We start from the raw sequence: 19636 nt of genomic DNA on the forward strand, positions 1-19636 counted from the left end.
AATAAGTACTACGTATTAATATAGAAAATTATTCTGATGTTTGAGACATACATGTCTATCCATAGCTTCCAACTTCGGTCTAATAAGAGTGGCGGAATTTATTCATTCATACATGGATTCATAATTGTCTATCATTCGCCATATCCAGCGCTCCAGTAGTGGTGAGGATTGCCACCACATTATATCATTGTGATCTGCATTGGCGATTCCTAAACCCCAAATGACTGCCGATCTTAAATAGCGTTTCAGAATCAACCTATATGAAATGTTTATTATGAGGATTATCAATAGGCTCAAGGCGGTGATTTTTAATGGTTTGACAAAAGTATTCTCCTCCTTGGACATGATTACTCGTATATGTTACATAAACTGAAAATATTCACTGACAGTACTCTATTTTTACGTTAGGCCCCGCTAAAGAACGTATTGAAAGCTCTGCATTATATCAGTAAATCTGCGAGGGAAGCCACAAAAAAAACTGACAACGAAAGTTTTTTTCTGTTCTGGAATATTTTGATGTCTTGGACCCGTTTCAGAAGTGATTTAATCACAAAGATCGCCATTTATTAAAAAAAATTATTGAAGACATTGATAAGCGCAATAATGGTCCCTCATATATAAAAAACTTTCTCTTATCAAGTGACTTTCAGTATCTTATATTTTTATACACTAAAAAAAGAAAAAAATTCTGAGAACTCCAAGTTTATGAAAAAGCAACAAGCCCAGTATTTTCCTTTTCAATCTGCCCGAGTCTAGTTGAGTTATATATTTCATTTTCTTCGTTCATCTCTTGAATGATTTTGTCCTCCTCTTCTGTCAGGGCGCTTATATCTTGCGTTGGTATGCACTCAGCATCCATTCTTACGCTGGGTGCGCCCTGTAAATATCTGATATTTTCTAGACATCGTATTCTGATGTCTTCCAAAAGTTTCTTGCTGTTTTTATTTTCGTATAAGTCATCCAAAACAGGATATAGCGAATAATCTGGCCCAAATGAGTCCCTGAATGGGATATTTTCTGGGATATCCTCGGGTAGTAAGACATCATTTAAGATTCCCGTCTCGTAAGTCCAAAGGCGTGAAACATTTCTTGGTGTATAACCTCCACCGCCTACTACTAGCATTGGTAAACCAAATGATTTTACAAACTTCACACATTCCCCGTGAGCCTTTATATTCAAATTGAAGCATCCTAAGCGATCATGACCTAAGGAGTCCGCACCACATTGTTGAACAATAAGTGTTGGTTTGAAAGTCATTATTAGAGGATCTACAATGGACTTGAAAAGGTTTATGTACGAATCGTCGTCTATGCCATCTTCCAATGGTACGTTTAATGCGAAGTGTTTTCCTTTATCGCAGCCAATTTCTGTCAAGTCGCCGGTTCCTGGAAAAAATTCACCGTTGTATTTATGAAACGACAATGTGAATACCCTGTCTGTGGTATAAAATGCTTCCTGTACGCCATCACCGTGATGCAGATCGATATCAATGTAAAGGATTCGTGGATGATACCTTAATAGATTTAAGATGGAGAGCACAATATCGTTAACGTAGCAAAATCCGGAGGGACTATTTTTCTTTGCGTGATGAAGACCGCCAGACCAGTTTATCGCGATGTCAGATTGATTATTGATTAATTTCCTAGTGGCATCAAGACTCGCACCAGTGTATAAAGTTGTATAATCGTATAAATTTTGGAAAATAGGGCAGTCATCTCCGATATTGAAATTCTCCAGCGTGCCTCTGGGCAATTTGTTTGAATTGTCTGGCGAAACCTTGGAAAGGAAATTGATATAGTCTTCCGAATGGAATTCTAGTAATTCGTCCCTAGTAGCGCTTCTTGTTTCGTAGAGGTCCATGATTTTGTGTAATCCATAAGAGGAAACTAAGTGGTCCGTCAGCATTAACCGAAACGGTTTCATTGGATGCTTCACACCATAATGATAATGCGAGACTTTGGGATTGAAGTGATATGATACCCTTGGAGAATAAGCAGAATTAAACTCAAATGATGATTGGTTCTCTTTGGTCTTCACATCATAACAAAATGTTCCAGACATGTTGCGTTTTACTAACCACCTGATACCTAATTCTAACGTATTTAAAGATACAAGTGTTTCACTAGTTAGTAGTCATTGGTTACACATATAAAACTGATCAAAAGCTGTTTCAAGATTATCATTTTATGTAAAATTACATAATACAATCATCACTTTTAACGATGTGGTTCGAACTTCGAGAATCGCCTATATACAGTATAAACAGGGCATTTGAAAGTACTTGAGAGGCACCATCGAGTACCTAGTGGCAATAGCAACTGAAATTGACAGTTGTGCCTCTTTTCAGCGTGCTTTCCGGCGTGGAAAATTGTTTTCCTTTGTGCTTTCGAAACTCGTTATAAACAAAGAAAGAAAGGGCTTTTCCGGCACTGTGACAGATCGGTAACCGCTGGAGCTAAAGGACAGGGAGATGAATAACAGCAAAGAAGATAGCCCATATAAGTTAGGAGAGAGGGCGTCGAAAAGTTCAATAGTAGAAACCGGATCTGAAGAAGCAAAATTTTTAAGGTGGCTATGATTAACGATAAATTGGTATATTTCTTGATCCAGAATTATGATGATATCCTGAGAGCGCCGCTGTCTGGACAACTCAAAGACGTGTATTCACTATATTCTAGTGGCGGTTATGATAATTTCGTGGAGGAATTAAGTAATGGTCAGAAATTATTGCATTTTGAAGAGTTTTGGAATGACCTTCAAGACATTATATTCGCAACGCCAAAATCCATCCAGTTCGAGCAGAATCTACTGGTGGCAGAAGGGCCTGAAAAGATTGTTTTCTTGGATACTTTTTCCCTTAAAATCCTCTATAATAAATTTCACCCTTTTCACTATGCATTGAAATTGCCCAGTTCTTCATTTGATGAAAAAGTGTCGAATGCAAGGACAACACAGATAGATTCGAATGAAAATCAGCTGCTAGGTAGGCTATTCGATGTGTTAAACTGGGACGAAAACGTTACTAACCAGGGATTACCGCGTGAACAACTGAGCAATCGCTTACAGGATTTATTACGGGATAAACCATCTTCTTTCCAGCTCGCTAAAGAAAGGGCTAAGTACACGACCAAAGTCATTGAGTACATTCCCATATGTAGCGAACACTCACATGCGTCGCTACTGTCCACTTCAGTCTACATTGTCAATAACAAAATCGTTTCGTTACAATGGTCGAAAATATCGGCATGCCAAGAGAATCATCCAGGTTTTATTGAATGTATTCAATCAAAAATTCATTTCATTCCCAATATCAAACCGCAAACTGATATCTCTTTAGGAGACTGTTCGTATTTGGACACCTGCCACAAATTGAATACGTGTCGGTACGTTCATTATCTGCAATATATTCCATCATGTTTACAAGAGCGTGCTGATCTTGACATTGCGGCCCAAAACAAAGAAATAGAGTCGAATGTCCCTATACCATTCTATACTCTAGGAAATTGCTCTGCACATTCGATCAAGAAGGCTTTACCTGCACAGTGGATTCGTTGCGATGTTCGAAAGTTCGATTTTAAAATCCTGGGGAAATTCTCCGTAGTCATTGCAGACCCTGCATGGAATATCCACATGAATCTGCCATACGGCACCTGCAATGATATTGAGCTCCTAGGCTTGCCCTTACATGAATTGCAAGACGAAGGAATTATTTTTCTATGGGTGACAGGTAGAGCTATCGAATTGGGAAAGGAGTCCTTGAATAACTGGGGGTACAACGTAATAAACGAAGTCTCGTGGATAAAAACAAACCAATTGGGTAGGACAATTGTTACAGGTCGTACGGGGCATTGGCTGAATCATTCTAAGGAGCATTTATTGGTAGGCTTGAAAGGCTCCCCGAAATGGATCAACAAGCATATCGACATCGATCTGATTGTATCAATGACCAGAGAGACCAGCAGGAAGCCTGATGAATTGTACGGTATAGCTGAACGGTTGGCGGGGACACATGCCAGGAAATTGGAGATATTTGGAAGGGATCACAATACTCGACCAGGCTGGTTTACCATTGGGAACCAACTTACAGGAAATTGCATATATGAAATGGATGTTGAAAGGAAGTACCAGGACTTCATGAAAAACCATAACAGCAGCGGCAATAACAGTAGCAGAAAGAGCGACAAAAAGTCCAACTCAAAAATACAGCAGCAGCATCAGCAGCAGCAGCAGCATCAGTATTGGAATAATATGGGCAACAGTAAGTATTATACGAACAATAAGCAGAATATTATCAACAAAAAGCAAACTGCCTTTGACTCCAAACACCAACAACAACACCAACAACAACAATTTCAAACACTAAATAACCTATATTTTGCTCAGTAAGCGTTACATAACCTTCTTAAACATTGATAGCATTGCCTAGAAGAGATATTACTAATACTCTTCAATGAAGGGAAAAGGGATTTTCGGTTTGTATGGGATGATTTGAAAAGGCGAGAAAATTTTAATTTGCGTGCAGTTTATCATTTTATTACTCAAATCCGTGTAGTTTTTTACATCAGAGTTCGAAATCGTAACCCGGCGTCTGGAAGTCAAATGCGTCTTAATAAGATAACCTGCAATTATAGTCAATTGTCGCCAAAAAGAGCCGTCAGTAAAGCTGGAAGATCATATATCCCAGCCCTAGGTGAGATTTATTCTTTGCGGATGCACCAATCGTCTATGGTTTTCCCATCGCAAGATGCCGGAGAGAGGAAAAAACGATCATTCTAGCTCAGAGCAGGTGTGTATTAGATTGCTGAAGTGATAACGCATCACATATGTCACAAGAAACAGCCTTCGGAGCCACTCTTTGCTTGGTTAATCTGCGTTATAGGTGGTGACACAATGCTGATTTCCGGGTAGTCGTGTTTTTTTTTCCCACCAATGAAAGGCGTCTTTGGGAGTATCGGTCTAAGGAAACGTAAAGAAACCCCCCGACTGGGAGGGAGGAGCTCATGATGAACAACGGAGGTATGTTGATATAATAAATATCTTGACTTGCCTTGAATACATTTTCAATCATCGCATGCTTATCTTCTGTTGCAAAACTTCAGCGTATAAATTATAACCTTATATAACCAACATACAATAGAAAGAATGTTTAGACAATGTGCTAAAAGATACGCTTCTACATTACCCCCAAATGCTTTGAAGCCTGCGTTTGGGCCACCAGATAAAGTGGCTGCTCAAAAATTTAAAGAATCATTAATGGCTACTGAAAAGCATGCTAATGACACGTCTAATATGTGGGTTAAGATCTCAATGTGGGTCGCTTTACCAGCCATCGCTTTAACTGCCGTGAACACTTATTTTATTGAAAAGGAACACGCCGATCACCGTGAACATTTAAAACATGTTCCTGATTCCGAATGGCCAAGAGACTACGAATTTATGAATATCAGATCCAAACCATTTTTTTGGGGTGACGGTGACAAGACTACATTCTGGAATCCCGTTGTTAACAGACACATCGAGCATGATGATTGACTGATTAAGTGGGAAAAAACCTTTCGTATTATTCATTTTTGGTGATTTTTACTGATTCTTAGTTATTTCTTTTATATTCAAAGTTAAAAAAACTGCAAAGAAAAAAAATGCTCAAAAAGTCCTTTGATAGGAGCTTAGAGTGAATATGTATTTTTGGAAGCGACGAGATTGCCCCTTCTTGGAACATAAATACAACTATAATGCAAATGTATAGGCATTTAAAAACATAAAAATACATCTATGAAAAAAAAATTCAAGATATTTCATTTTCATGTTAGTTCACAAACGTGTGCGTTTGCATGAAGTGGCGAGGCCAGTTAAGGTAGAGTGATTTCGATTTATAGTTGATACAGCATCTATAAGATAGCTAGTCCAAAAAAAAAAAAAGGAAGAAGGGCTGAGAACGATAAGGGTCGGAATAATGATAATATAACACGCTTGAACTAGAATAAAAATATAAGTAGAGAAGGTAAAATAAAAAACAAAAATAAAGATAGAAAAATTTCAATGTGAGTTAAATCTAAATTTAAAAAATTTGAATTCAAGTTCAATTTAAAACTTTAACTAAAACGGTCGTAGGTCAGGATATGAGGGAGAGGGAGGGTGATAATAAGAAGAAAAAGTCTCAAAAAAATGGAGGACAATTGTTATTATAATGCGGAAAAGATGAATAAATTATTGGTTGCAGCGACGGCAATACTATTTTCACTTGGATGCCATGAAAAATGTAAAATATTCTTCTTGAAATCAATATCGTCACCCCAATCTTTGTTTCTTGCTGACCTCTGTGCCAATGAGCCGTATCTTTTGTTTCTGAATGCTGTTTTGTCAGCTTGTAGCACTATTTCATTCATTTCGGTTCCTGATTCCTCTGAGCTTGCTCCTTCGCCTCCCGCTATACTACTCTTAGAGCTATTACTACTTCCAACCATGCTTGTGTTGCGTCCGTTACTTCTACGCTTGTGACTATTACTACTGCCGCTAGAATCTTTATTTTGTATGCTGTTGTGGATATTTTTATTACTGTTGCTATTAGGTGTATTGTTCTGATCAAACGCTTTCACTATGCCATTATCATTATCACCGGAAGTTACAACGTTTGGATAGATCATGAAATTATTATTGTAAGAACCAGTCATTACACTTGTACTATCGCCACTGAAATTAACTTCAAATTTATCGAAAATCGCATCGTTTTCATAGGTATCGCTCAATCTTTCCTTCAATTGCTCATGAATATTTATGGTTTTCAAAGGCTTATTATCCATATTCACGTCCCAAATTTTAACAGTTAAATAATCTCTGGATGCAATATATCTACCATTTGGACTGAATTTGATATCAGAAATGGATGATGTGATTTCCGTGAAAAAATTATGATTGATTGGATCTAAATATTCTTCAAATGTTTTAGTTTTATTATCACATAAGGAATTTTGTCTCATATCACACAACTTGATTGTTCCTTTCGAAGAGGAATACATGAATAGATTACACTCCTGCGGGTGAAATTCGGCACTTGTGATCACCTCTGTTAGCTCCTCCATATTAGTAGGTTTGATATCCACGATGTTGAAGCTTTGATCGGGTATGTCTAAATTCCATAGATTGATCCGCAAATCATCAGCACTTAAAAATGTTTCCTGATCAGAATTCAACGATATTGAATTAATGTGATAGGTATGTGCATTACTATATATACGCTTTGGAGTAGCAGCAATGATTTTGTCATGTTGGGATAATTGAGGCAGCTTCAGTGACTGCAAAGATAACACAGCTTTCACGGAACCACCTCTGCGGTTATGATTGTCGGACTTGCTCTTTTTCGCAAATGTGACACCTTCCGTTAAATTGTTCTGGCTCACTAATTTAATATTTTTCTCATAAACTTTCCAAAGCTTTATAGTTTTATCATTTGTACTCAAAAGAAAATGAGATCTCTGGGTTGGCCGCAACCATTTAATTTCATTTATCTTCTCTTCAATCTCCAAGGATTTTAAATAATCAAATTCTGCATCATGACTTTGAAACTCCGTTAAAAATTTATATTCGCAATGTCTACTATTACTTCTTTCAAAAAGCACTACACGCCCACCTTTATCACCGGTAGCCAAATAGTTCCCGGTATAGTCAAACTCTACAGCTGTGATAAGATCAGCTTCTGTCACCACGATATCAGCTTTATCACCAAAACATTGGCTAAACTTGAAATCAAAATTATTCTGTGCCATTGTGTGCTATGCTTTATCTCTCTATGTGCAAGACCTCTTTAGTCCGATCTTAATACGCTAGTTCGCTCTTATGAAATCTATTTTCACCTTCTGAATATTTTAAAGGAGTGGGGGGGTAATTGTATTACACTATCTTTTTTACCCTCTGATGGAAATAAACCGAAGAAGACGAGAAAAAGGTGAACTAAAATAAAAAAGCAAGCCTAAATGATATGGCCGACTTCTTCTAGAATGCGGTGTGTGCTCAATTCCTTCAGGCTAGTCTTGAACTCTCTATCGTTATAAGTCTTGTCTTGTGCAAACTCCCTTTATCTTTTACGGGAAATCTTTGGCAAAACTGAATGGAAAGAGGGAAAAAAAGGAAGAAAAAAAAAACAAAAAACTACCAAATTTGGGATGTATTGACGTGTGTGGGGAATATAAACCAATTGTCCTAAAAAAAAAAAACGTTTATGTCGTGCCGGAATAGAATTAGTTACTAGTCGTTTTCCTATGTAGTACGAATCTAAGCAAGACGAGTATTATTACCCAATGCAATAAATGCAACCAGTATCTGTTCTTAGTTAAGAATTACTTCTTGACCAGTTTTTTTCTCAATATCCTATTAAAGGGAAAAGAAAGGGAGCGAAAAAATTCAAACGAGAAAAAAAACATGTCGTAGTGAATGATATATTCGTGAAACGTGATGATAATACTATTGTTATGGGTGATACTCAATGATCCCAAGCTTGTTGAAGAAAACTATTACTGTAATGGTTATTTTATTGATTAGAAGCAGTAAAAATTTACTTATATTCTACTTATGTTAATCAAGTTATAAAGCCTTCTTGGCGGCATCAGCAGGGGAAACCTTGTTTTCTCTGTTGAATCTTGGTCTTTGGGGTGGAGCTCTGTTCTTTCTGTCTTCTCTGGATCTGACTCTGACAATTCTGGCATGAATAGCACAAGAGACACAGTAGTGCAACTTGTTGTAAGTCTTTGGCAAAGCGTATTCAGGGTAGACAGAAGCTTCAGACAAATCTCTGACAGCAGCAGCTTCAACAATGTTTCTGATAGCCATTCTCTTGATAGCCTTATCCTTTGGAATAGACTTGGAACAGTTGACACATCTGACCGGTTTGACGTGACCTCTACCTTTCTTGTTTCTACCGTTGGAAGCTCTCTTCTTTGGCATTTTGAATGATCTGAATGAATTTTAGTTCTCAAATCTCACGATGGCGCAAGAATTTAAAAAAGGATTGTTAGTAACTTGTTAATTCTCTTCGAAGAGTCACGGCTTTCAGAGGAAAGAGGCTATTCCGAAAATACAATCTGGGACTTCGCTTTTCTGGTGAGCGCATTTCGATTCTGACTGCGTAGATTAATTCTCATGTATATTCACACATGAACTTTTACAGGCATGTATAAAACGATCAACCGGTTTTCTATTGGGAAATAGCTATGTCTTCCATATTTCGACGTTTTTTTTCACCAGCTTGTTTGCCTGATCAATACTTTCACTATCCTCTTCTTCACTACCTCCACCTTTTAGTGTCATTAACATACTACTTAAAGACTATGGTTATTTTATCTTCTATGATAAAGAAAAGGGAACGTTAGTCAGAGTATGCTTTAAGCTAATTGATATTTCAAATACCAACTAATCCCGCAAGATTCAACGAAAACGATGCTGTGCACGCTGGCATTGGGAGGCCCCCCGCCGAAGGTTGATACTTTGTGCCCAATAGGAATGTTTCATTCCTTCCAGAGCGGAGAGGTTCCTCCCTAAGGAAAAGACTCACTACCGACAGTAGCCTCTGCCCGCCTGGATGGTGGGCCTTCGATTTTGCGCGACTAGGCCAGCCTCTTTGCCTTTCCAAGATATTTTCCTCACGTCAAAAAAAAGTGAGAAACGCATGTGTATGGGCTCTGGTGTGTGGATGTTAAAAGGACACATTCATTCCCCATGGCTTCGCTCTCAACGGTTATTAACTCACACTATCATTGAAGAAGACTGAGAAGGGAATAATTGAATAATTATGACATGAATTGTACTAATATTAATAAGAATTTTTAAATAAAAATATATCTTGCCCTTCTCGATCCTTTTGGATATGTATTTTTTTGTTCTTTGTTACAAAATATAGTAAAGCTTTTGCCTTAACCTTCCGGCGAAGACCTTTCTTCTGGCACTTTGTTCGCATTTATGTGTATAAAAGTTCACCCTGATAAAAAGATTCCTTTGGTTTCCAAAAAAAGTTATGAATGAAGAACTAAGAACAGAAAGGCAACTTTAATGAAAGAATTAATGATGATGGTCATCACTTGGAACACCAACAGGGTTTAGTTTGTAAACAGAACCACATTCCCAGCATCTGGCGACTTCGTTGACAGTAGGTTTTAACCACATAATAGTATGTGAACCAGCGGGAGACCCCGTACAACCAACATAACGATAATCATCATATGATTCAATGATGATGGGATCTTTCATGGTGCCCTTTCTGGACGAATCCAATGGCTTGGTGTCGAAAACGTCAATACCTTCTAATTTACCTAACAGTTCCAGTCTTGCTAAACCGGTTTCTTGGTCTAGATCCGTTGGAACCGTACCCTCCTTGGCACCAGGACCAATCAGAGTTTCAGGGCCGTTAACTTCTGCCAAGTTTTGGGCAATTTTCACTACTGGCTTTTTTTGAAGCAAAAACCTAGAGCCACATAAAGTTCTTGTAGCTGGCTTGAACAATCTTATGGATTGACGAAGTGATAGCATTGTGCTTGTTTTTCTATTTGTATTGTAACACCAAAAGGAGAAAGATGATATATGAAAGTTAGTATATTGCCACTTTATCGAGAAGATTAAATCTTGCTTCCAAAAAAATGATTGGGAGGATGCTGGTGCTCATATGTGCGTAATGTAATGGATACCTGGGGCAACTACGCCTTTCTCTATTTCAAGCGTTTGTAGAGTGAGCAGGTGGTGAAACTTGCGAATATGACCTTTTCTTCATACCGGGCCTTGATCCTCATATTCTTTCAACCCTGTGTCTAGTATTCGAAAAATAGACCATTTCCTCCCCCATAAGCTTTCTTTTTCCCTCACCTCATGAATTTTTAACATACATTTCAAAATAATAATATCTTTTGTCTGTGCTGATTATTACGCAGTGAGCGTGCTAGAGTACGACAGTTGTTTGTAAAAGAAATAGAGGAGCTTTAAATATTCATAAATCGCTTCCTTCGGTGCTTGTATATGCAAAAGGTAATGTGTGCTGTCCTTGACCAGGCTTTCTTTCTCTTCCCTTTATTTGCTAGTATTCAAAATGGGAGATATCGCTTTTTCGAAGGACGCCTTTCGAACCCGCCGATTTTATTGGTGGGGAGTCAGCTGATAGTAAAGTGAGATCGCGACAGCAAATGGAAGGATTTAAACTTTTATTCCAAATGTCAGCATATTCTTCCACGAGATTATCTTCAGTCTCGAGCAAACTTTCAAGTAAAATATTACACTTAGATAGAAAAATTTCAGGAAAAGCTCATCAAGATACAATGTGGGCGCTTGTTAAGATTACCCAACCAAAACTTTCCGTTATTCCATCGTTGATTTATATAGGGTTATGTGCGGATTATCGCCCAAATTTACGTAATTCTAAATACCTGCAAGGTGGGTATACAATGCCTGAAAACGCCATGCTTAGCCACATTGCTACATCACCGCCATACTCACCGAATTTAGCAGCAATTGGACCGATCCAGTAGGCTTGTGCCATACCAACTACCACACCAGCAACTCCGACAATGAACGCAAATGTTGCAGCGTAGCCATGTGTTAGGACATCATAATCATCCCATTTATCCCAATTGTAACGATGCATAGTCACCTTATGTTTCCTTTTTAACAAATGAATATTCGTCACTGTACTCTTTTCAAAGTCTTTGGAGGATTCGATGGGTTCCGCTTCGTTTACTTCATCTGTATCTGGAGGAAATTCTCTTGTGTATAAATGTAGGAAAAACTTCCTGAATATCAAATTCTCTTCAAATAACAAAATGAAGTACATACTAATCCAGTAGCCAATCATTGGTAGAAAATTTCCCAAAATGGTACTAAAATGGTTACGGCCTACCAATGCACATACCAAACAAATTATAGTACAAACGATAGACCAAAACCAACGAGGAATTTTTGCGCAGAAAATGCTAGAAAGTTGAATGGAAAAAGCTGCCGAGTATGTATTGATGATATTATTTGATACCAAACTGAATACGAGAACTACCACGCAAAATTTTCCAAACCCGTTCCAACGCTGAAACCCCGCCCAAAGTAGCCCACCCATGCCATGAGTATCGTATTCATCTGTCCAAGGTTTATACGACATAGCAACAGAAGCCAGTAAGAGACCTAAAACTCCGACGAAGCAAGTAGGTAAAAATGTCCCAAAAAATGTTAAGCAGAATATTTGAATGTACGGTGTATCTTCTGGAAATAATATGTAATAATCTGCTGTAATAGACCCCCAAGTAGCTGTAATACTATAGCACAATGAGAAAAAATTCATCCAATTACCCTTTAGGGTGGAAGAGTCCAAATTTCCCTTTGAAGAGTACGCATTGACGAAATTGTACTTATCACTTGATGAAATGTAAAGTAATAAAAATGCTGTCAATACAGGCACGGACAAGTACGTTTCCACTTTAACGACTTGTTTAATACCAAAAATGGCAACCAAGAAGGAACATACTGTCACTATAACAATTCCAACCCATAGAGGCACTTTGTCGTTAGATATGGCAGCAAGCATTTGACCTCCGACCACAGAATTAACCACAGACCAACCCATAACACCGATAATGGAAGCCAACGCTACAAACTTAACAAACCACCATCCGAATAGGTATCTAGCCGTTACCATCTGCCTGCAACCGGACTGTGGCCCCATAATTGAGCAATAGGCAGCAATTAGACAACCAATTGCCACGGAGATCAAACTTGACGCCAGCGATTCTCTAAAGCTTAAGCCAAAAAGTAAAGGCCCCAATAGAAAAGACGACATGGAAGATAGACCACCTGTGGCACTCAACCATAGGCCGGCGACATGTAAGAATTGTCTTCTTGATGATCCCCTTTCATAGGGAGATATTCTTTGAATACCTGTCGACTCCACACCCATTGCATCTACTTTCTTAGAAATCCATGCCGCCTTGTTAATAATCCTTTTAAAAATGGATGGATTTGAGTCATCATTTGCTGTGGGCAAATTCAAAGAAGAAGCCGGAGTTCCCTCCTCGTAAAATTCTATTATGCCAGTAGTATGCTTCGTGTTGTCTACTTTGCGCTTTAGGCCTGTATCCATGCCATCCATTGGTTTTCAAATAATTGGGTGTCGTAGTTGAGTAATTATTCCGTAATAGTAATACTAGAAAACGCAAGATATCTTAAACTAACAATGTCAAAGGTCATTTTCTTTTTAAATGGTCTTCTTCTTTGGCAGCATACTTAAATAAGTCAGAGGTAGAAAATTTCAAGATGAGATAAGATGCGGCGGACGAATCCGAAATTCACTTACACGCAAGTAAGAGTCATACGCCTACGGGGTACTGTACTGCACTTGACTACTCAAAAGGGAAGTAGTTTAAAAGAGTGACCTCTCTTGAAAGATTCTTCGAGATGAGCAAATACACGAAAAAGATTAGGCTATTTGTTACTTGTTTTATATATATATAGTTAATGTTCTTCCGTCTGCTAAATTAAACAACACGGGAGAAACGATCCTCAGCAGCCGCTTCTCCAGACATCACTTGTAAAATTCTTGCCAACGCTAATTCACAACTTTGCTCAAATACATCCTTTGTCGCACTTCCCAAATGTGGAGTGATCGAGGTAAGTTTATCGAAATATTGGATGTTTTGGTCTATTTGAGGTTCATTATAAAAGACATCTACGCCGAGATGCTTGATTTGTCCTTTTGTCAAGGCATCGGACACAGCTTCTAAGTCCAAGATTATGCCTCTCCCCAAATTGATTAAAATCAGCTCAGATTTACAATAGTGCAAAAATTTCTCATTAATCAAATGTTTCGTTTGAGGAGTTCCCGGTAACGTAATCACGATTGCATGAAATTGGTGTAGTTTCGCATATATTGTTTTATCTAGGCTATGGAACTCCCAATTTTCACTTTGAGATATCGTGGCATCCTTACTTCTTTTGCAATAGTGTATTTCCATTCCCAGCCCGTATTGCAACTTGTAAGCTAATTGCTTGCCAATACTTCCGAGGCCAAGAATCAAACATTTTTTACCTCTCGGTGACTCGATTGACATGCTGCCTACTTGATGGCCAAACGCAAAACCGTTCTTTTCTGCGGCCTTTGTTCTCGCAATTAGCGTGTTCCCAGTTTCTCTAGCGAGCTTTTGGCCATATGAGAACTTCCTGAAGCCCTCCAAGATGTGCCACAAGGCGCAATCTGCTACATCGTTACCGACTTGATGGAGTTCCAAATCGTCAATCAACTCTTCATTTTGATCGTCTTGATAATTATACAATCGAATGTTATGCTCACGTAACGCATCCAGATCCCAGCCATTGTAACCTCTTGAACAAAGCACGATGCATTTTAAGTCTTTTTTAGGGAATGATTTATGTTCAATGATATCCCGAGTCATACCGCCAATTTTCACAAATGCAGGAAAGCCAGCGTAGATGGCACTAATTTTTTTGTTTTCATGCTCTTCCAAGAAGCTAATAAAACCTTCTTTTGTATCTAAGTGACACCGTAAGATATTGAACTTCTCTTTGAACACGTTGGAATTCAGTATTACCGATGTTTCGCATGGATCGGCGACGAAGATAACAGTAGGTTTTCCGGCCACTGCAAAAGTGTCAAACATGTCTCTTCGTTTGATTCTTTTCGAAGCTATTGTTGATAAACGTTGTTAAAAATGCGACTATCTAAATATTACCGCATGATGTGCCCTTTCTACACATTGAATACTTTCCTTTTTCATGCGGATGCGTTCTGAAACGTAACAAGAGGCTATGATTACATGAAGAACTACGGGCTGCGAAAAAGATACTGTTCTTGAGATTTGGGTTTATATAAGTACATAATCAAGTATTGAAATCGTTCTTTTTTGGCTCCAAGATTTATGGAAAAAATGAAACTAGATGCGTACTTTCTCTTATAACCTGGAATTTTTTATGTTCAATTCTGGATCGTTTCTAGTAACATCTTCATTATAAAATTCCTCATAAATACTTAGGGGTTTATGCAGATCATCGATGGTGGTGTTTATAGCCAAATTTTTATTCAACTTGTTGAAAAGGTACTTCCCATCCTCTCTTATTTCTATAATGTCGGCATCGACCATCGCTGCCAATAAATCCTTTTTCAAATCAACTATGTTCTCAATACCACAACAAAGACGAACCAAATCCTCGGGAAAGTCTCTCTCTTTCCTCAACTCAGGATCAATGGAAGCGTGTGACATCTTGCAAGGCATGGACAAAAGCGAATTTACACATCCAAAAGATACTGTCACGGCCCATATGTTCAGTTTTTTTGAGCTGACCAGTCTCTTCGAATGTTCAGATGAACCTGTTTCGAAGGATAGTACTGCACCTGGGCCACTATTGAATGACTGATGTAGCTTGAAATCTGGGTTGGAGCGTAATCCCACAAATCTGGTTTTCGTAGCTTTGTTTGTCTCTGTAGGTTTGAACCCACACGAATTTTCTAGCCAATGGGCCAATATCATGGCATTTCTCTGTTGTTGGTGCAGCCTGACCCCTAAAGTCTTCAGACCTCTCACAAGCAGCCAGGAATCCATCGGAGATAGTCCAGCCCCGGTGGAATTGACAACAAAATACAACTTTGAGGCAATTTCTGGTGTCTTACTGATAATAACACCCCCCATTAAGTCATGGTGGCCGTTAAGATACTTGGTAGCAGACTCATACACGACATCGCAGCTTGGATTCAGCTGCAGAGGATTGCAATTGAGGCCGCTCATCATGGTGTTATCAACGATGACTATGGTTTCAGGAGAGATGCGTTTCACAAAACGCAATATTTTAGGGATATCTACCACTTTGCAAAGTGGATTTGTTGGAGATTCAAGAAGAACACAGTCGACTTTGTCTACGGATTGAAAAACCGTCTTAAACTTCTCAAAATCGGAAGTGTCAACGTGGGCGGTAACAGCATGAGTCTGGTGCTTGAAAAAGTTCAGTAGTCTCTGGGTGCCTCCATAAAGGTCATCACCAGCTATTATTGTCGGTGTATGATTGTCAGTGCCGTTGAGCAAAACAAGTCCACGTAAGATAATATCTAGCGCCGTCATACCGCTACTTACAGCCAAAACGTTCTCCTGTGGGACACGGTAAAGCTTACCTATCTGATTCTGAAGGACACTTCTAGTAGGGTTGCCTGATCTGGAGTAATCAAAATTCTGTGCTGCTTCGTTATTCAGATCTACTTTGAAGGTAGTTGACAGGTATACCGGTGGCACCGAGGCGGAGTGTTGGTCATTCTGAGAACCTGTATTTACCACAACCGTATCCAATGTTTTGATCGGCATATTTTTCAAGTTGTGTTAGTCTGTTGGTCTGTTGTATTCTTTTTTATTTTCGATAAACTTCAGGCGCTGTGCAAGTTAAAAGTATAGCTATGTCCCACTATATATATTTGTATCTACATTTGCAACTATGTTTATTGCCCACTACTTCCTTCGTTGCGTTTCTTCTTTTGATCACATTCAACCGAGTCATAGAGGGTACGAAAGGTTGTGTGCAGAGGGCCCCGTTTACACACTTTTGCGATGAATCTCCCCAGGGTAGGAACATATGCTTCCCACAGAGTCTCGGCCCGAGACCGGAAGACTCGCTGTGATGGTAAGAAGCATGTTGCGCGGAAAACATGCCACAGTGTTGAAAAAGAGTCAAAATGAGTCAGCCGGATAAGTGCACTGATAAACTGTGGCGCTTACGTTGCGAAAAATGTGTGGCGAGTTTGGGCGGCTAATCGTTTTTCATCTCTGAGTGCTAGCAAGGATGTAAAATATGTGTCTATTTGTATTCATATCGTGTGTACGTTGTGGACTAGATGTCAGTAAGCTCTTCGAATTCTTCTGGAATTCCGAATTCTTTTCTGATCTGTTCTGGTTGCAGGAAAAACTTCTTGTAGAGGTAATCAACAAGAATCTCGATGTTGTCAGTAATTTTTTCCAGCTGCCCTTTTTTTAGGTGAACTCTTTGTTTATTCTCCTGAATCTTTGCTCCGTCCCACCTAATGCTTTCCATTTTTTGCAGGCTTGTGTTCTTTTTCTTTATTTCTTCTTGTATTTTTTTCCTCTTTTCTATTAGAACATCCCTACTGTATGATTTTTGGCCCACAGTGAATTTTTTACGTCTTCCTGTTTCAAGTGTTTTTTCCAGTTCTCGTTTCGAAATGGCGATGTCACTTTCTGTTTCCTGTATCTGTTTTTTCAATTTCTCACTCGAGTCATACAGTGTTTGGAGGGTTTGGTTCTTAAAGCACCAGTATATGTTAATATTACCGCATTTCTCCACCGAAATCACACCGTCTTCATCGATCATTTGCTGCACTAGTTCTTTAACGATCATGGGGGAGATCCCGCATTTTTTAGGAATGCTTTTTTCTAGCTCTTTGATGTTGTAAAAGGTATACGTCTCCTGGAAGAAGTTTAGTATGCGGTTCTTTTTTTCTTGAAGTGATACTGTTTGTCTCTTTGGCCCCTAATTAACACGAAAGGAATGATGTCCACTCGGTTAGTACTTAGTTACTTACACGCCTATAATTCAGTAGACATACCATTGTTGAGCTTCTATATTATCTCAAATTATGGTGTTATATTCGTGAATCTATTTCACAGATAATATCGGCGGTGCGGGAGATTCCTTTTTATATACAATCTCGTAGTCTGGGCGGTTATTTTTTTTTCTTCCTTTTCTACTTCCGCATTAAAATGCATGGAAAGACAGCAAAACGTCCTTGACACTCAAAAGCCTTCCAAGATCATGCTTTCAAATGTGACCTTGTGAAGATAGACCTGGCACGAAGCTATGGATGGTGAAAAGACCCTCTGTTTTTTATGGCCTTCAATAACTTCTGTTCTTTACTGGCGAAAAAAAAAAAAGGCACGTTCAATACGCATTGCAAAATCGTGGAAACTGGAAAGTGTAATTGTAGCATCGTTTGTACCTCCTGGTTCCCGTTGACTGCAACTTGCAGCTACTTTGTTCTAGCTATGAAATACTCTATTACTTGATATTTCCGGGTTATACATATATAGGGGCACCCGGAAAAGTCTCAATTGAAGAAATTAACGTTGGTCTTGAATGCTTCACAAAAGATGGTGTCGCAACTCCGTCCTCTCTGCGTTCATTAACACAAGACAAGATTGCTTTTGAAGCTGTACTGGCAAAGATTTTTATTCCTTCATATTAAATAAAAAATGAGGTTTAGGAGTTCTTCTCACAGCCTAAAGCATGTTGACAGAGAATTGAAGGACTTAATTAACTCATCTGAAAATGCCAATAAATGTGGTGAATGCGGTAATTTCTACCCAACTTGGTGTTCAGTTAATTTGGGAGTTTTCCTGTGCGGTAGATGTGCCTCGGTCCACAGAAAGGTGTTTGGTAGCAGGGACGACGACGCCTTTTCTAACGTGAAATCATTATCTATGGATAAATGGACAAGAGAGGATATCGACGAATTAGTGAGTCTTGGAGGCAACAAAGGAAATGCTCGGCTCTGGAACACCAAGAATGTTCCCTTTCCCTTTGACGGTGATGATGACAAGACTGTTGTGGAACATTATATTAGGGACAAGTATATTTTGGGTAAGTTCAGGTATGATGAAACAAAGCCTGAAGATTTTGGATCGAGAGCGGATGATTCTGATAGGGAATCAGATAGGTTTCATGAAAGAAATAGGAGCAGGAGCAGGAGCGCATCTCATTCATTCTACAAAGGGGGTCATAACAGGTCTGATTATGGCGATTCAAGGGACTCGTTTCAAAGCGGGGGTAGCAGATATTCCAGACAACTGATAGAACTGAGAGACATGGGTTACAACGATACAGCAAAAAATTTAGACGCATTATCGTTTGCTCACGGCAATATTAATAGATCCATCGATTATCTTGAAAGAAATTCAAGTTCAAGAAATAGTGTATCATCACCAGCACCTGCATCAATCCCGCCCTTGCCTAGAAGACGTGCAACAACCGGTGGGCCACAGCCAGCTATCTTTGATGGTAGTGATGTAATCACGCCGGATTTTACCGCAAATTCCGCATCAGCCTCTCAAGCAAAGCCAGCCGTTTTCGATGGTACTCTTCAGCAGTACTACGATCCCTCTACCGGAATCATATACGTAGACCAGCAGCAATACGCCATGGCTATGCAGCAGCAGCAGCAACAACAACAACAACAACAACAACAACAACAACAGCTAGCCCTGGCGCAAGCTCAGGCTCAGGCTCAGGCGCAAGCTCAGGCTCAGGCTCAGGCGCAAGCTCAGGCTCAGGCTCAGGCGCAAGCTCAGGCTCAGGCTCAGGCTCAGGCTCAGGCTCAACAGGCACAAATGCAGCAGTTTCAGATGCAGCAGCAACCGCAACTAACATATCAGCAAATGCAACAGATGCAGCAGGGAGGACAGCTCCCTCAAGGTTACTTCTACATGCAGTAAAAGAAGAGTCATTGCGCTCCTCTCCACGTTACATAGGCTATATAGAACGACATTATAGTTATCAAAGACAGCTACAAGGAATATATATATTTTTTACAATTTGTCATCTCCTCCATTGTCTCCGCCTTACGAAGCCTCGTTGTACGCATGGATCAGGCACTGCTCTCCGCCTCAATGACTA

General features: G+C 39.2%; 13 protein-coding genes across 13 annotated transcripts; 3 read left to right on the plus strand and 10 right to left on the minus strand.

Moving 5' to 3' along the window:
• Nucleotides 1–102: 102 nt before the first annotated feature.
• On the minus strand, nucleotides 103–345 carry SKDI07G0720 (uncharacterized protein; the record flags this gene model as incomplete). The annotated part of the gene is made up of 1 exon (XM_056227818.1): nucleotides 103–345. The coding sequence occupies one exon, from the start codon at nucleotides 343–345 to the stop codon at nucleotides 103–105; it is 243 nt and encodes an 80-aa protein (XP_056087602.1).
• Nucleotides 346–703: 358 nt separating this feature from the next.
• On the minus strand, nucleotides 704–2062 carry HOS2 (histone deacetylase HOS2; the record flags this gene model as incomplete). The annotated part of the gene is made up of 1 exon (XM_056227819.1): nucleotides 704–2062. One exon carries the CDS (start codon nucleotides 2060–2062, stop codon nucleotides 704–706), a length of 1359 nt encoding a protein of 452 aa, XP_056087603.1.
• A 513-nt stretch (nucleotides 2063–2575) lies between these two features.
• On the plus strand, nucleotides 2576–4387 carry IME4 (mRNA (N6-adenosine)-methyltransferase; the record flags this gene model as incomplete). Its single annotated transcript, XM_056227820.1, has 1 exon — nucleotides 2576–4387. The coding sequence occupies one exon, from the start codon at nucleotides 2576–2578 to the stop codon at nucleotides 4385–4387; it is 1812 nt and encodes a 603-aa protein (XP_056087604.1).
• A 756-nt stretch (nucleotides 4388–5143) lies between these two features.
• COX13 (cytochrome c oxidase subunit VIa) lies at nucleotides 5144–5533 on the plus strand (the record flags this gene model as incomplete). The annotated part of the gene is made up of 1 exon (XM_056227821.1): nucleotides 5144–5533. The coding sequence occupies one exon, from the start codon at nucleotides 5144–5146 to the stop codon at nucleotides 5531–5533; it is 390 nt and encodes a 129-aa protein (XP_056087605.1).
• A 650-nt stretch (nucleotides 5534–6183) lies between these two features.
• Nucleotides 6184–7764, minus strand: CDC55 (protein phosphatase 2A regulatory subunit CDC55; the record flags this gene model as incomplete). The annotated part of the gene is made up of 1 exon (XM_056227822.1): nucleotides 6184–7764. One exon carries the CDS (start codon nucleotides 7762–7764, stop codon nucleotides 6184–6186), a length of 1581 nt encoding a protein of 526 aa, XP_056087606.1.
• An 814-nt stretch (nucleotides 7765–8578) lies between these two features.
• Nucleotides 8579–8938, minus strand: RPS26A (40S ribosomal protein eS26; the record flags this gene model as incomplete). The annotated part of the gene is made up of 1 exon (XM_056227823.1): nucleotides 8579–8938. One exon carries the CDS (start codon nucleotides 8936–8938, stop codon nucleotides 8579–8581), a length of 360 nt encoding a protein of 119 aa, XP_056087607.1.
• A 264-nt stretch (nucleotides 8939–9202) lies between these two features.
• SKDI07G0780 (uncharacterized protein) lies at nucleotides 9203–9307 on the minus strand (the record flags this gene model as incomplete). Its single annotated transcript, XM_056227824.1, has 1 exon — nucleotides 9203–9307. The coding sequence occupies one exon, from the start codon at nucleotides 9305–9307 to the stop codon at nucleotides 9203–9205; it is 105 nt and encodes a 34-aa protein (XP_056087608.1).
• A 741-nt stretch (nucleotides 9308–10048) lies between these two features.
• Nucleotides 10049–10516, minus strand: COX4 (cytochrome c oxidase subunit IV; the record flags this gene model as incomplete). Its single annotated transcript, XM_056227827.1, has 1 exon — nucleotides 10049–10516. One exon carries the CDS (start codon nucleotides 10514–10516, stop codon nucleotides 10049–10051), a length of 468 nt encoding a protein of 155 aa, XP_056087609.1.
• Nucleotides 10517–11369: 853 nt separating this feature from the next.
• Nucleotides 11370–13106, minus strand: TPN1 (Tpn1p; the record flags this gene model as incomplete). The annotated part of the gene is made up of 1 exon (XM_056227828.1): nucleotides 11370–13106. The coding sequence occupies one exon, from the start codon at nucleotides 13104–13106 to the stop codon at nucleotides 11370–11372; it is 1737 nt and encodes a 578-aa protein (XP_056087610.1).
• Nucleotides 13107–13491: 385 nt separating this feature from the next.
• Nucleotides 13492–14631, minus strand: SKDI07G0810 (putative hydroxyacid dehydrogenase; the record flags this gene model as incomplete). Its single annotated transcript, XM_056227829.1, has 1 exon — nucleotides 13492–14631. The coding sequence occupies one exon, from the start codon at nucleotides 14629–14631 to the stop codon at nucleotides 13492–13494; it is 1140 nt and encodes a 379-aa protein (XP_056087611.1).
• Nucleotides 14632–14922: 291 nt separating this feature from the next.
• Nucleotides 14923–16320, minus strand: STR3 (cystathionine beta-lyase STR3; the record flags this gene model as incomplete). Its single annotated transcript, XM_056227830.1, has 1 exon — nucleotides 14923–16320. The coding sequence occupies one exon, from the start codon at nucleotides 16318–16320 to the stop codon at nucleotides 14923–14925; it is 1398 nt and encodes a 465-aa protein (XP_056087612.1).
• Nucleotides 16321–16840: 520 nt separating this feature from the next.
• MND1 (Mnd1p) lies at nucleotides 16841–17576 on the minus strand (the record flags this gene model as incomplete). Its single annotated transcript, XM_056227831.1, has 2 exons — nucleotides 16841–17497; nucleotides 17574–17576. 2 exons carry the CDS (start codon nucleotides 17574–17576, stop codon nucleotides 16841–16843), a joined length of 660 nt encoding a protein of 219 aa, XP_056087613.1.
• A 640-nt stretch (nucleotides 17577–18216) lies between these two features.
• GTS1 (Gts1p) lies at nucleotides 18217–19455 on the plus strand (the record flags this gene model as incomplete). Its single annotated transcript, XM_056227832.1, has 1 exon — nucleotides 18217–19455. The coding sequence occupies one exon, from the start codon at nucleotides 18217–18219 to the stop codon at nucleotides 19453–19455; it is 1239 nt and encodes a 412-aa protein (XP_056087614.1).
• Between the last annotated feature and the right edge of the window lie 181 nt (nucleotides 19456–19636).

Source organism: Saccharomyces kudriavzevii, assembly GCF_947243775.1.
Source record: "Saccharomyces kudriavzevii IFO 1802 strain IFO1802 genome assembly, chromosome: 7".
Lineage (NCBI taxonomy): Eukaryota > Fungi > Ascomycota > Saccharomycetes > Saccharomycetales > Saccharomycetaceae > Saccharomyces > Saccharomyces kudriavzevii.